We start from the raw sequence: 14,546 nt of genomic DNA on the forward strand, positions 1-14,546 counted from the left end.
GGTCATCTTAAGCCACACCTCACATGTACTTTAAAACAAATTCTTCTTGTCTACCCTTTTCTCACAAATATGGTTCCAACATCTACCTTTTAGTCAAAAACACACAACTCACTCCGACCCTAGTCATGAGCACAATGTTGCACCTTTTGATGGTGTATGTATATTGAATTATATTTGGTGTATATTGACATTTTATATTAGACACTGTGTTGTCTCATTATATGACTTATAGCCTTGCTTCCTTCTCTTTTCTATACCCTTTTGTGACAGCAAAACCTGTACAAAGTACCTACTCTTTTACACCTGTAAACTTGTGATATGTGACAATAAAGTGAAAGTTGAGTTGAAGTTCAGTGTACGTAGCTAAATACCATCTGCAACTTGAACAATACATGGAATTGTGTTTAGAGCATTAAACTTATGATGTAAGGTATGGACCAGGTCACACACAGGCATTCACATTTGCTGTTGGAGTGCATACATATTCTTCTACTTTGATATTATTTGCACCCTACAGCAAGCAGGCTTTATGCTTACAGTATATCTGCTCCTAATGCCAGTGGTGCAAAGTAACTAGGTACATTTACTTAATTATCTTTGCGTCAGGTCCGAGTCCCACGGCAGCTTTTAACATTGGTCCGATTGCTATGGCAACGCCCCACCGCTCCAGCTATGGGATTGAAAATATAATCAAAGAACATGAGCCCCTTCCCTGCTTCCTTCACAGGTGTTACCGATGATACTAAATGAAGGCTCTGTTCCATTCTCGTCAAACACAGTCGGGGTGCTGCTATTGTGCATGTTGGCTCACTGGAAACACTGCTGCACCAGTGGGTTTCAGAGTGTCCTTGACTGCGTTCCAAACGGCCCCGTAAGGTAAGGGTGTGTAAGTCTGGGAGTGTACACCGTAAGGGTGTGTATGTCTGGGAGTGTACACCGTAAGGGTGTGTAAGTCTGGGAGTGTACACCGTAAGGGTGTGTATGTCTGGGAGTGTACACCGTAAGGGTGTGTACGCCTGGGAGTGTACAAATGGAACCAAACGGTTCCATTTGTACAGTAAATGGAATAGAGCCTTGATTAGTATCGAAAAATGTATTGTTTGTAATTCATGACAAAATGTTTCATTTTTGAGGATTTTCTTTAATGTTTCGAAACCCACAAATGGATCCCGACCCACTGTTTGGGAAACAGTGATCTAGTGAGTAATACAAGCTAGAACCGGCCCAGGGGATATGCGTACTTTACATGCAAACAGACACTGTTCAAATGGCTGACCTCTTCGGTTCTGCACTGTAATAACCATGACAACATGACAATGTCAAATTAGCTAGCTAGCAATTGCATTGACCTATTGAGTAGGTTCGCTTAGCTATGATCACAGCAATTGCCCCCTTGAGGGATTTGGCAGGAGCCGCCAATTGCTGCAAGGGTGCCTGCACAAATCGGCATTGTTAGCCATGCATGGCAAAAGTGTGTGTGTGTGTGTGTGTGTGTGTGTGTGTGTGTGTGTGAAATTATAAGGGTCATTCTCCAACATGTTGGCATTGATGAGGAACTCCTCTTTACTATATAAGGTGGTGAAGAAGCCTCATATGTTGACTTTGTCTCTGTAAGTTGTTCTTGGACAGAGATAAAAAAGACGAAGAACAGAGAGAAATAGAGAGATCACTAGTTAGCTAGCTTAATGCTAGTCAGCTATGGACATCTTGTAAGCACTTGGGGCTGCACACGGGATGAGTGGAGCTGGAGAGCAGACCGACATCCTATACATGGGAGATGAGGTGGATAGATGGAAAGTGGTGAAGAAGATAGGTGGGGGTGGGTTCGGAGAGATATACGAGGTTTTAGACCAGCTGAGCCAAGCCACTGTAGCCTTAAAGGTAGAGTCTGCCCAGCAACTCAAAACCAAACAAGTCCTGAAGACGGAGGTAGCTGTACTAAAGAAACTCCAGGGTAAAGACCATGTGTGCAGTTTCGTGGACTGTGGACGAAATGAACGATTCAACTATGTACTCATGGAACTGCAGGGGAGTAATCTAGCAGATTTACGAAAAACCATGAGTCATGGCACCTTTTCCATCTCCACCACACTGAGGCTTGGTAGACAGATTCTAGAGGCCATTGAAATCATCCATTCTGTGGGCTTTCTGCATCGGGACATCAAACCCTCTAACTTTGCCATGGGGCGACTACCCAGCACATGCAGATGCTGCTATATGCTTGATTTTGGTTTGGCCCGTCAGTTCACGGACTCCTGCCAGGATGTCCGTCCACCTCGTACCCAGACTGGATTCAGTGGCACCGTGAGATACGCTTCTGTCAACGCACATAAGAATAAAGAAATGGGTCGTCATGATGACCTTTGGTCTCTCTTCTACATGTTGGTTGAGTTCATGGTTGGACAGCTGCCCTGGACGCAGGTTAAAGACAAAGAACAGGTAGGAAATCTCAAGGAGACGTATGACAATCGACTTATGCTTAAACACCTTCCCTCCGAGTTCAGTGTCTTCTTGGAACACATCTTAACTTTGGACTACTTCACTAAACCTAACTATCAGCTCCTGATATCAGTGTTTGAGAACGCTATGAAGAGCCACAACGTGTTGGAGAATGACCCGTATGACTGGGAGAAATGTGACACAGATATTCTTCTGACTACGACTACTGATGTAGCGACCACTGCTCAGCCACTCACCCCAGCATACAAGCTACAACAGGAGAACACGGAGGACTTCCTGCAAGAAGAGTGTCTCAGTGGTGCAGACAACCATCCTCCCATCCCTTCACCTGTGTTACAGAAATGTAGCATCGAAGATCTGCAGACCAGATCTGCCATAGCGACCACTGCTCAGCAGCTCACCCACCTCATGCCAGCCTACACGGCCAATGCCTCTGTGCTGTCAGGTGAGCTACAGCAGGAAAGCACAGAGGTCTTCCTGCAAGGAGAGCACCTCAGCGACGCCAACGTGTCGGAGAATGAATTGTACGACAGAGAAAAATGTGGCACAGATCTGCCGACTATGACTGCTTCAGAGACCATTTCTCAGCAGCTCACCCGCCTCACGCCAGGTGACAGTGCCTTGGCGCTGGCAGATGAGCTAGAGCAGGGAAACACAGAGGTCATCTTGCAGGAAGACCGCCTCTGCAGCCCCAAAGTGTTGGAGAATGAACCATATGACTGGGAGAAATGTGTCACAGAAGATCTGCCCACTATGACTGCTTCAGAGACCATTTCTCAGCAGGTCACACCAGCCGACATAGGCATGGCCAATTCCGCTGTACTGCCAGATGATCTACAGCAGGAAAACGCAGAGGTCTTCTTGCGAAAAGAGCACATCTGTGATGCCAACATGTTGGAGAATGACCCATATGACTGGGAGAAATGTGTCACAGAAGATCTGCCCACTATGACTGCTTCAGAGACCATTTCTCAGCAGGTCACACCAGCCGACATAGGCATGGCCAATGGCATGGTGCTGCCAGACAAGCTACTGCAGAACACAGAGGACATCCTGCAAGAGCAAGAGCCCCTTAGCAACACTGACAACTGTCCTCTGATTCCGACACCCTCGACCCCAGTGGCTAATGTATGGGAGGAGATGGACTGCAACCACAGACAGAACAGTCAAGTCCTACAAGAGGAACAACTCCGGTTGTTATTCACCTCCCTAATGATCCTCCTTAAGCCCAAGATATCGACTGAGGTAGGTCTCCCCTCTCAAAATCCAGCGGAACCCAAGCTAGCGTTTCAGCGTGTCCTGGAGGCCTACCTTAAGCAGTGCCCTGTACTCTCCCAGGTGGTGGAGAAAGCAGGAGGACAAAGTATTCATGGGGGCTCAGGTGGCACAGTGGTGAAGTACCTGCCCAGCCATGCAGAGTCTAGGTCTTCGAATCCTCGGTGGTGCATGCGGCTTGGCCAATCATCTATGCAAACACAGTTGTCTGTCGAGCAGCCCAAACAAGTCCTAAAGACAGAGGTAACTGTACTAAACAAACTACAGGGTAAAGACCATGAGTGCTGTTTCATGAGCTGTGGCCAAAATGAGCACTTCAACCATTTACTCACAGACCTCCAGAGGAGTAATCTATTAGATCTAAGGAAAACCTTTTCCATCTCCACCACACTGAGGCTTGGTAGACAGATTCTAGAGGACATGAAGGCTATGAAGAGCCACAACGGGGACTGGGAGAAATGTGGGGCAGACAATCTTTTGACTGCCCTAGTGACCATTTCTCAGCGGCTTACCCACCTCGCGCCAGCCTACATTGGCGTGGCCAACACCCTGGCGCTGCCAGACAGGCTTCAGCAGGAGAACACAGAGGACATCTTGCAAGAAGACCCCCTTAGTGACGCTGACAACTGTCCTCACATCCCCACACCCATGACAATGGAGGCCAATGTGTGGGAGGTGATGGACTGCAACCACAAACAGTACGGTCCAGTCATCATGAAGGCCATGTTCTTGCACAAGGATGCACCACTGCTGCGCAGGATGAGACACAGTCAGAGATTGGCATTTGAGAAGATATTGTTGCCGGAACCTAAGCCCACAATCGAACGCTTCCTGCAGGCCTACATTAAGCAGCACCCCGTCTTCTCCCAGGTGGTGAAGAAATCAGGGGGAGAAAGTATTCAAGGGCACATGGGTGTTCCAGGGGTAAAGTACCTGCCCACCCCCGTGAAGTCTGGGAGTTCAAATCCATCACGGTTCATCCGGCTTGGCCAAGAGTATGTAGAAACACAGTTGGGGAGAAAATCCAGATGGTGAAAAGGCTGAAAAGGCTACAGCGTTTTTCAGCATGCAATAGTTAGTGGGCTCTTAAAGCCATCTAAATGGTACAGAATGCTGCCTGCATGAGTACAAAACACTGATGTTGGCCTACAAGGCAACCAAAGTACCTTCAATGCCTGATCCCCCTCCCCGCTAACTTATCAAAGGGACACCTCGCCCATTTTATGTGGGTAATTTGTGTTTTTAGATTTTTCAGTATTTCAAAGTGTCTATGGACTTCATGGTGTCATGGGCTCACTTCCTTCCTGGACTAAAATTCCCATAATGCTTTGGTTCACTGCTCCTCCTTGTGGAGAGGGGGAGGGCTGTCTTACTGAGACAACATGTAGTCCAGGAAGTGAGCCCAGTGCCCATGACATCATGGAGTCCATGGACACTTTGAAATATTGAAATATCTAAAAACACATATTACCCACATAAAAACCCTGCAGGAAAGTGTTTCTTGTCTCCCAAACATCATTAAAATAGCATCTGGTTGCAAAAGGGGTGAAGTGTCCCTTTAACCAAAACACTAATGCTGCACAAGCCTTCCCTAAAACACCGTGGACAATGCTCCACACGTCCTAAACTCTTCTCACTTCTGACTCCCAAACTGTAGAATCACCTCCCCATAATTGCAGTCAGAACTGGAGACTCACTCCAAACTTCAGACTCCACCTCACACCCTAGCACTTTACTCTCTCTGAACCTCTTCTTGACACATTTTTCTTTCGATTGATGCTACTGTCCAGGATAATAATGGCTACTATGCAGAGCAGACATATCGGGGTCACTTATTCTCATGTTTTTTGCTTCTTATACGACGACATGTCAAGAATGTGGTTTGGATGCTATAGGTTCATTAATTACCTTGGATGACATCCACCTGTATAGAATCTGCTGTTGCACAGTCCAGCCCTTACACCATGAAGTAATCAATTTGCATGGCGTTCTGACATTACGTCATATGGCAGCCAAGTCTAGGGACATTAATGTTTGTTTAGGGCAGTTATGATGTAATTAGTTTCCCAGCCAAGTCTATGGACTTTAATGTTTGTTACTTTAGGGCATTAAATGACAACGTAAGACGTCATCTGGCTGATATAACTGCACCTTGGTTACTGTAACCACTGTGGAGACAGCTTCACAAGAAACAAGAACTACGGAAGAAGAAAAGAAACAGTACGACTGAATTAAAACAAATATATATTTTGAAAGTAGGAGATTTACAAACTGTAGATCAGTTATTTTCAAATAGACAACGCTTAATAGGTTAATGTAAGTTTTGTAATAAGAATCTACAAATTAACTTTTTCAAATAATTGTTGAGTAATTAATTACTAGAGGATTTGTCTCCGAGATGGTATAAAGGTTGCGTTTGGATATAGCGCACTGAGCACACTGCAATACAAACAATCTGAACCCACCCAGAGTATTGGACTAAGATTTTGATATTTAATCGACTAAGACTAGAGTAAGACTAAACCATTTCAGATGACTAAAATAGGACTAAAACTAAATGGTGTATTTATTCAAAAGACTACTAAATATTTTCTGTTGAAATTAACACGGCATTACGACTAAAAGACTAATATTTTGATATTTACCGGTAGTTGATTAAGACTTGACTAAGACTAAACAATTTGACTAAAATAGTACTAAAACTAAAGACTAAGACTAAATCAGAATTGTCAAAGAACCTGAGGAGTGAGGGCTTCCGAAACCTTGCCCCGTGGAGCATAATAACAGAGCCCACTGTTTATGTAACGTTTGTTGAATGTATGAATTGTGTAGAAGTGTACCGACCATCAAGACTACATCATCCGAATACCCATATATGGGCATATCAACACTGACATCATCACTTGGATCTTCAGATGGGAATGACAGCAGAATAATGACACATCACTCTGACATACACAGTATAAAAGGACAGCTCTCAGCTTCCAACCCTCAGGTGCCAACCAATGCAAACGGTATCTCCAACCATCTCAAATCCCCGGGACCCAAGCAAGACACAGGATACAGAACATGGGACACAGGACTCAAGACACCACACCCAAGGCTCAAGACAAAAGATTCACAAGAACACCTCAACACATACGAACAAGGTGTCTGGCCTTACAACCCAGACCCCCTTCATACCGTATACGACTCCTATGCCCCGAGGTATCTGGCTTTACAACCCAGATACCTTGCATAGCTCCACCAAGACCACCATTCCAATTACACCTGTTAAACATCCCAGGTTAAGTTCTAATCCACCACTGAGGCGGGCCCTAAACCTAACCTCTAAATAACAGTCCTTATCGATCCTATTTCAGATGTGGGTCCAGCTGAATTTGAGAAATATGTGCACATTAAGTGTTGCTTAGGAACGGTTTGAGTTGTGAGTGATGTCAGACCAGAGCTCTGATCTGCCTATAGATAAGGCATGAAGATGACTTAATTAAGCAATTTAAAACATTTTGCACAATTTTTGGTTTCTATAGTCTTTTAGATGTTCATTTGTTGAAGATGGGAGTTCCAGCATTTTTCCGTTGGCTGAGTAAAAAGCATGTATCCATCATTGATCACTGTGTTGAGGAGATGTCCAAGGAGTACAATGGAGTGCGTATTCCTGTCGACACCAGCAAGCCCAATCCCAACCAAGTGGAGTTCGACAACCTGTACTTGGACATGAATGGAATCATCCACCCATGCACACATCCTGAAGACCAACCTGCACCCAAAAATCAAGACGAGATGATGGTTGCCATCTTTGAGCACATTGATCGCCTGTTCAATATTGTCCGCCCCAGGCGGCTCCTCTACATGGCCATTGACGGAGTGGCTCCCCGTGCCAAGATGAACCAACAGCGCTCCAGAAGATTCCGTGCTTCTAAAGAAGGGGCAGAGCTAGTGGAGCAGAAACGGAGAGTGCGAGCGGAGATCGTCCAAAGAGGAGGATACCTCCCACCAGAGGAGTTAAAGGAGAGTTTTGACAGCAATTGTATCACTCCAGGAACACAGTTCATGGATGAGCTTGCTCGTTGTCTTCGCTACTACATCGCAGACAGACTGAGCAATGACCCAGGCTGGAAGAACATCGCAGTGATCTTGTCTGATGCCAGTGTCCCTGGAGAGGGAGAACACAAGATTATGGACTACATCAGAAGACAGAGAGCTCAGCCCCACCACGACCCCAACACGCATCACTGCCTGTGTGGAGCTGATGCTGATTTGATCATGCTGGGCCTGGCTACTCATGAACCAAACTTCACCATAATCAGAGAGGAGTTTAAACCCAACAAACCTCATTGCTGTGCACTGTGTGGACAGACAGGACATGAGATCAAAGACTGCCAGGGAATGGCCATAGAGAACCAGGGATCACATGGCATGTTTTCAGACGCCATGGGAGCGTCTGAACAGAGGTTTATCTTCATCAAACTCTGTGTTTTGCGTGAGTATCTGGAGAAGGAGCTGACCATGGACACTTTGCCATTCGCCTTTGACTTTGAGAGAGGTGTTGATGACTGGGTGTTCTTGTGCTTCTTCGTTGGAAATGACTTCCTGCCTCATTTGCCGTCCTTAGAGATCCGGGAGGGGGCAATAGACAGACTGGTGGGCATTTATAAAGAGGTCGTACACAGAACGGGAGGCTACCTAACGCACAATGGCTTTGTCAACTTGGAGAGTGTTGAACTCATCATGCAGACAGTCGGCGTGGCTGAAGACAACATCTTCAGGAAACGCAAAGAGGAGGATGAAGTCTCGAAGAGAAGGATGAAAGGAAAGAGGAGCTATAAGGCAGAGCAGGGGCTTGCTCCTGAGAGCCTCGGGGGAAGAGACAGACAGATCATGCAGAACGATGGACAACAGTCCTATAGCCTGAGCATGCAGGTAACCGAGCAGCACAACAGGGACACGGCCGAAGATGGCAGAAGAGCCAAGAGGAAAGCAGAAGAAAGTGACAGTGATCCCGAAGACAGCGTCAGGTTATGGGAGGAGGGCTGGAAGCAGAGGTATTATAAGACCAAGTTTGACGTGGACGCGGCTGACACTGAGTTCAAGCGTAAGGTGGTGCAGTCGTATGTGGAAGGTCTCTGCTGGGTGCTACAGTACTACTACCAGGGCTGTGCTTCCTGGAAGTGGTACTTCCCATTCCACTATGCTCCGTTCGCCTCCGACTTCAAAGATATCAAAGGATTGTTCTCCAAGTTTGAGGAGGAAACCCAACCATTCAAACCCCTGGAGCAGTTGATGGGAGTGTTTCCCGCAGACAGTGGTAAATTTCTGCCGTCAACATGGAGGAATCTCATGACCAGCCCAGACTCCTCCATCATTGACTTCTACCCTGATGACTTTGCCATCGATTTGAATGGCAAGAAATACGCCTGGCAGGGTGTGGCGCTGTTGCCCTTTGTGGACGAATGCAGGCTGAGGGCAGCTTTGGCTGACGTTTACCCAGATCTCACACCTGAAGAGATAAGGAGGAACAGTCTGGGCAGTGATATGCTGTTTGTAGGGAAGTCCCACCCACTCTGTGACTTCACCCAGGAATTCTACCGCACAGAATCTCCTCAGGGAGTGGATATTTCTCCTGAGCTGTGCCATGGAATCCAACTGACATTACACCGTGATGAGGATCCCATCCTACCAGACACGACTGTAGAGTCTCATATTCCCATGCTGCCCGACGTCACCCAGAACAGTGCCATTGGAGTGAAGATCAGTAACCCCCAGTTTGTAGATGATTATGTGTTCAAGGCCGCCATTCTCCATGGAACCACAATGCCCGATAAGGTACTGAAACCAGGTGACTGGGAGAGAGGGAACCACGGCTACCGGAGGCCCCAGCTGGGCTTTAATCCCAACAGGAATCATGGCCACCTCGACCGATCCGGTTTCAGACCTCAGGGTCACGGCTATAACAACAGACCGCCGCAAAGGGGAGGGCAGTACGGCAATGCCCCACGCTACAGCAACTACCACCAAGGAAGCTACCGACATTCTCACAGTGGCAGTCATCAAGGCCCACTAAGTGTCCCACATTGCAGGCAGCAGAGCTTGTTGGGAGTGGGACCGCATCCAATCTTCCACCAATACCCAAGGCAGCAGTATGGAGGTCACGGGGCCTGGGACCCCCGTTCCGTGCAGTCCCAGACTGGAGCCTACGGAGAGGGCAACTACTACCAGCGGTATGACCAGCACCAACGATACGACCACCACCAACAGCGCAGAGACTCCAGGCAACATCACAGTCCCCCCCATCACCACAGTCCCCTCGACCAATCTAGTATCAGGCCTGTCGACCACGGCCTTCACATAGCGCCGCACGAAGGAGGGCACTACAGCAATGCCCCGCCCCCAAGCAACTATCGGCAAGAACCCCACCGGTCTCCGCGCGATGGCGGCCACCGCCAGCGCTACGAGCACCACCCGCGCAGAGACCATCATCCATACCCGCCCCGCAGGAGCCATCACCGCGGGAATGATCGCCGCCATGACAAAACCCCGCAGCAACAGGATTATAGTAGTAATTATACACCCTCCACCATATAGAGCAGTGGTTCTCAACCTATTTAATTTCAAGGACCCCCCAGTTTTGATATACATTAGGCCGCAGACCCCCATTTGATACCAAGTTTATCTACGACACCCCCATGTACGCTGTAAAATACTCTACATGATATGGTTCTACATTCTCAAGCATTACAGACCTATAAGGATCCATTTGGACCCCGGGCGGTCCCCTGACCCGCCGTTGAGAAACAGATCTAGAAGATAACAACTCCAACTAAAACAATACAAATGGACTTGTGTGACCAGGATTTGTTTGATGAGGCTTTCAAGTGCTTTTGTACAAATGGGTCTGTTTGTCTGTCTGTTTGTCTGGGCTAATCTCATGAACCCGCTGGACTGACTAGCACCACATTTCTGGTGCAAATTTAGTAAGTACCATTACACTTTTTTTTTAGGGGCGCTAGTCCCTCCTATGCCCAGCTTTCCGGGTTTGTGTAAACACAAATATTGGCTTGTGATTGGCTGATCACCCCATAGCGATGATTTGACTGGCTGAGCGAAGTACATATAGATAAAAGTGAGGGCAGAAAGTTGATTGGCCGGAATGACATTTGTGATGATTTGATTGGTTGATGACGTATGATGATAAGGGTGACCCTCACTTCACATGGGTGTGTTTTGTTTTTTACAGTGTTTTGTTTTAGATTTCTTGAAATATCAAACGTCTTGTTTCCACATAACCTGTCCAGTACTTAATTCCATGACATGTTCACAGACATCAGTCCTCTCCAGGTTTGGGCAAGTGGTAGGACACGCACGCACAGAGACAGACACACATTCCTGAAATGTATGGCTAAACATCGCACTAGTGTGAATGGTTCCTTTTTATCACGATGTATTATAGACTCACATGACACAGGAAGCAGAATACTAATAAATAGACACACATGGTCAAATGTTGGAGTCGTTAGCACCGTCCAATAATACGATGGGGGTACAATAGTGGCATGTTCCAATATGGGACTCTGATATTGTTAATGATGTCTCTCCAGATATAGAGACGAGAGACAAGAGGATGTCATGGGACATTCTGCATCTATACTAGTGCACTTTTCATGATTCAATGCCTTTCTCCAGCAGTCCCTGTAACAAAGGGGTCCTTTGTTTGAGCCCTGATGAGTTCCACCTGTGGAAATACAGTCAAATGTTTGATTGTGATTTGTGAATCATGATGGGGAAGGGCAATATACATTTATGAGCAAGTGCAATATTAAATGTTACAGAGAAGCAATATAATGTTAGGTGTGATTGTTAACTGCTTTGACTTTCTTTTCCAGTATAATTGGCCTGCACCATAGTCGGGATAGCAGAGGGGGTTTTGGATTTGGATTTTCTAAGGAAATTGTTTTATGGTGTAGCCTAGTGTGGAGAAGGAACCATTACTTACCTCTAGTTCATCAAGATTTTTCATATATTTTTTGAGGGATAAAGGTATATGAATTTACCGGTATGTATTTGTTGTATGTTCTTCCATGGTGCGTATAAAAGCTGCCAATGAACAATCAGACTTACTCTGTTGGTAGAGACATGGTGAGAGCTGGACACCAGTCACACTACCTTTTGAGTGGTGCAACCACTCCTATTAGACAGCTATGTGTGTCCCTGGGTCTGTCCCTGGCTGGCTGTGTCCGAGCAAGAAAATAGCTTTTGGTTGGTTTTCACGACCAAGTGTCACTGTTGCACAGCCTAACACACACACACACACACACACACACACACACACACACACACACAGACAGACATATTAACTGTATATATGATGATTTGGGGGTGTTACAGTACAGTACAGGGACCCCCAAATTTGTACGGCTCCAGCAGTAATTTTCAACCGTTTTCACTTCAAGGACCCCCAGTTTGACATGCATTAAGCTACAGACGCCCATTTTTTTTTATCTCTGGGACCCCAATTTATCTTGTATAATCTATGTTAATTTAACTCTGAGATAGTACAAATGTACAATTGGTGTACAAATGGAACACTTTGAGTTACAGACCCATAAGGGTCCATTTGGTTCCTAACTATCATTTAGCGGGGGGGGCAAAATTCAACAAATATAGCTGAATCTCACCCCCTGCTGGAGAATAGTAAGAAGTGCCATAAGGCCTGTCCATATGAAATAGCCATTTAGCCACTTTTTATATAGGATTCATCAAAAGTTGTTGATAGAATAAAGACTGTAGAATAAAGATATACTCTTTGTAGGCCTATACCTGGTTTGCTACACCTGCTTTCCCCCAAGCAGACCAATAAAGGTTTCTCTCTTCTCTATATCGATCTATTATACAAACATGAACATATTCACAAACATGCATCAGGCTTGCAATCAACCTGCAGTAAATATCACCAGTTGTACTGATTTATAATATAGAAAAGAAATAGAAAATGAGAAGACAGGAACACGACGCAGGCTTAAATAATGAATGTCCCGGACACACACACACACACACACACACACACACACACACACACACACACACACACACACACACACACACAGAGTAATAGGACCTGCTATCTGAAGACTGGAGTCAGATAACAGGGAATGTCCGTCTCTCACTAAACTAGACTGCCCATCTTCTGCACAGCACATTCCTGGCAGTTTAACGCTAGACCTCTATGAGCGTATAAAAGTGTATACATCGTGTATTCATCTTGCCATCATTTCTTTCCCACCCTAAAACATGATCATCAGGTATTATTATTATATAAGTAGGAAGATTTGTTTCTAAAAAGTTAAAATGACATTTTTATGTGGACACACCAGTTCATTAAGTACGCCTGGTTTGCCTGGTGGGTGGTGATACACGTGAACTGAAGCCGCACCCACAGCTGTTGTTGTATGATAAAGGGGAGGGGTTAGGGGAGGGGCTGATAGTATCACTATATCACTGTTTTTTTCATTGGCACGTTTGAGTGTCAAGGTTTCAGCCTTCTGGAAGAAACCCTAAATACAAATGGAAGACATCATTGCACATAACCACACCAAGGGGTCTAATGAAGTACTGTCACCTCATAAACACACACATACAAAGATCACGGCACCCCATCTTTAATTACTTAACTCTAGTAAACAAACAAGTATAGGCTTCTGTTCTGTTGCCACTAGCAGGATTGTATTGTGTTAGATCAGTTGCAGTAGATATGTCATATGATGATCATCAGATGATGAGATACTGCAGAAATCTGTAGGCCTACATGTTCTTCTTAATTGTTTACAAGCCCGGGAGTAAATTGGGGTCTCCTTTTGATCGAAATGTGAGGTGAAGAAATGTTACTCAACGGATGTTCCACAGTATCTCTTCAGCACAATAATAGTTCACGTTTTTCAACATGTGGTAAAACTTTTCATAGCTGATACAAACGTTTACCAAATGTTCCCTCGAGTCCAGAGCGGCCCGAAAGCACAGGATATTGGAATACCCCCTAAGCAGTGGTGGAAAGAATTATATTAGCCTACTTACCGTAAGAAAAAGTATCAATACTGCAATGTAGAACTACTCCATTGCAAGTAAAAGTCTGGTAATCAAAATCTACTTAAGTAAAAGTACTAACTATTGGTATCAAAATGTACTTGAAGTAGGCAAAATGTATAAAAATATTTTGAAAATAGCTGATCTACAATGCGACGCATTGCGAGCTTGTCGATCTTCTATTTTCAAATGGCCAAAATGTATAGGGCTGTGGTTAATGTATGTTTTGCAATAATAATCAAAAAGTAACTAATGTTTTCAAATAATTGTAGTACATTATTTGCCTCTGAGATATAGTGGAGTATAAGTAAAAGTATACTGGAAATTGGAAATAGTCAAGTAAAGTGCAAATAACTCAAAATTATACTTAAGTAAATGTCTTTTGTTCATTTCCACTACTGCCCCTAACATTAACCCATTTTGGTGTTTTAAACATTGTTATTTATAATCAGATCTACAAGCTCATAGCGTGCCACCGAGTGGCGCGCTATGAACTTGTAGGTCTGCTATTTCTTTTAAATCGTTAAAATGTGCCTCAAATCTTTCAGAAAATTGTCATGATTTAGAAAACATTGTTTTTTTTTTTCGATTTTGGTTTGAGTGCGTGGAGAGCGATATGCTTTAATGTGGGGAGGGAAGGGGATGTTTCCCCCTCATTGTATATTTACATTGTGCCCCTTGCTTGAGCACACAGCTGTCTGTGGCTACGCAGGGCAGCCTCGCTGTGAATCTAC

The 14,546-nt window shown here is 45.2% G+C and overlaps 3 protein-coding genes across 3 annotated transcripts in view; all 3 read left to right on the forward strand.

The window, feature by feature from the left end:
- The window catches only part of LOC310878991 (chondroitin sulfate proteoglycan 4-like), a 47,351-nt gene extending 47,072 nt beyond the window's left edge, over nt 1–279 (forward strand). Inside the window, exon 25 of the mRNA XM_083793407.1 lies at nt 1–279. This exon is cut by the window's left edge and continues 1,014 nt beyond it. The gene's annotated coding sequence lies outside the window, so the exon portion shown is untranslated.
- A 1,455-nt stretch (nt 280–1,734) lies between these two features.
- LOC310878992 (tau-tubulin kinase 2-like) lies at nt 1,735–4,770 on the forward strand (the record flags this gene model as incomplete). The annotated part of the gene is made up of 4 exons (XM_083793408.1): nt 1,735–2,670; nt 2,839–2,967; nt 3,547–3,705; nt 4,240–4,770. 4 exons carry the CDS (start codon nt 1,735–1,737, stop codon nt 4,768–4,770), a joined length of 1,755 nt encoding a protein of 584 aa, XP_083649534.1.
- Nucleotides 4,771–7,290: 2,520 nt separating this feature from the next.
- LOC310878993 (5'-3' exoribonuclease 2-like) lies at nt 7,291–10,320 on the forward strand (the record flags this gene model as incomplete). Its single annotated transcript, XM_083793409.1, has 1 exon — nt 7,291–10,320. The coding sequence occupies one exon, from the start codon at nt 7,291–7,293 to the stop codon at nt 10,318–10,320; it is 3,030 nt and encodes a 1,009-aa protein (XP_083649535.1).
- Between the last annotated feature and the right edge of the window lie 4,226 nt (nt 10,321–14,546).

The sequence above is a fragment of the Protomyctophum parallelum genome, assembly GCF_964188405.1.
Source record: "Protomyctophum parallelum genome assembly, chromosome: 21".
Lineage (NCBI taxonomy): Eukaryota > Metazoa > Chordata > Actinopteri > Myctophiformes > Myctophidae > Protomyctophum > Protomyctophum parallelum.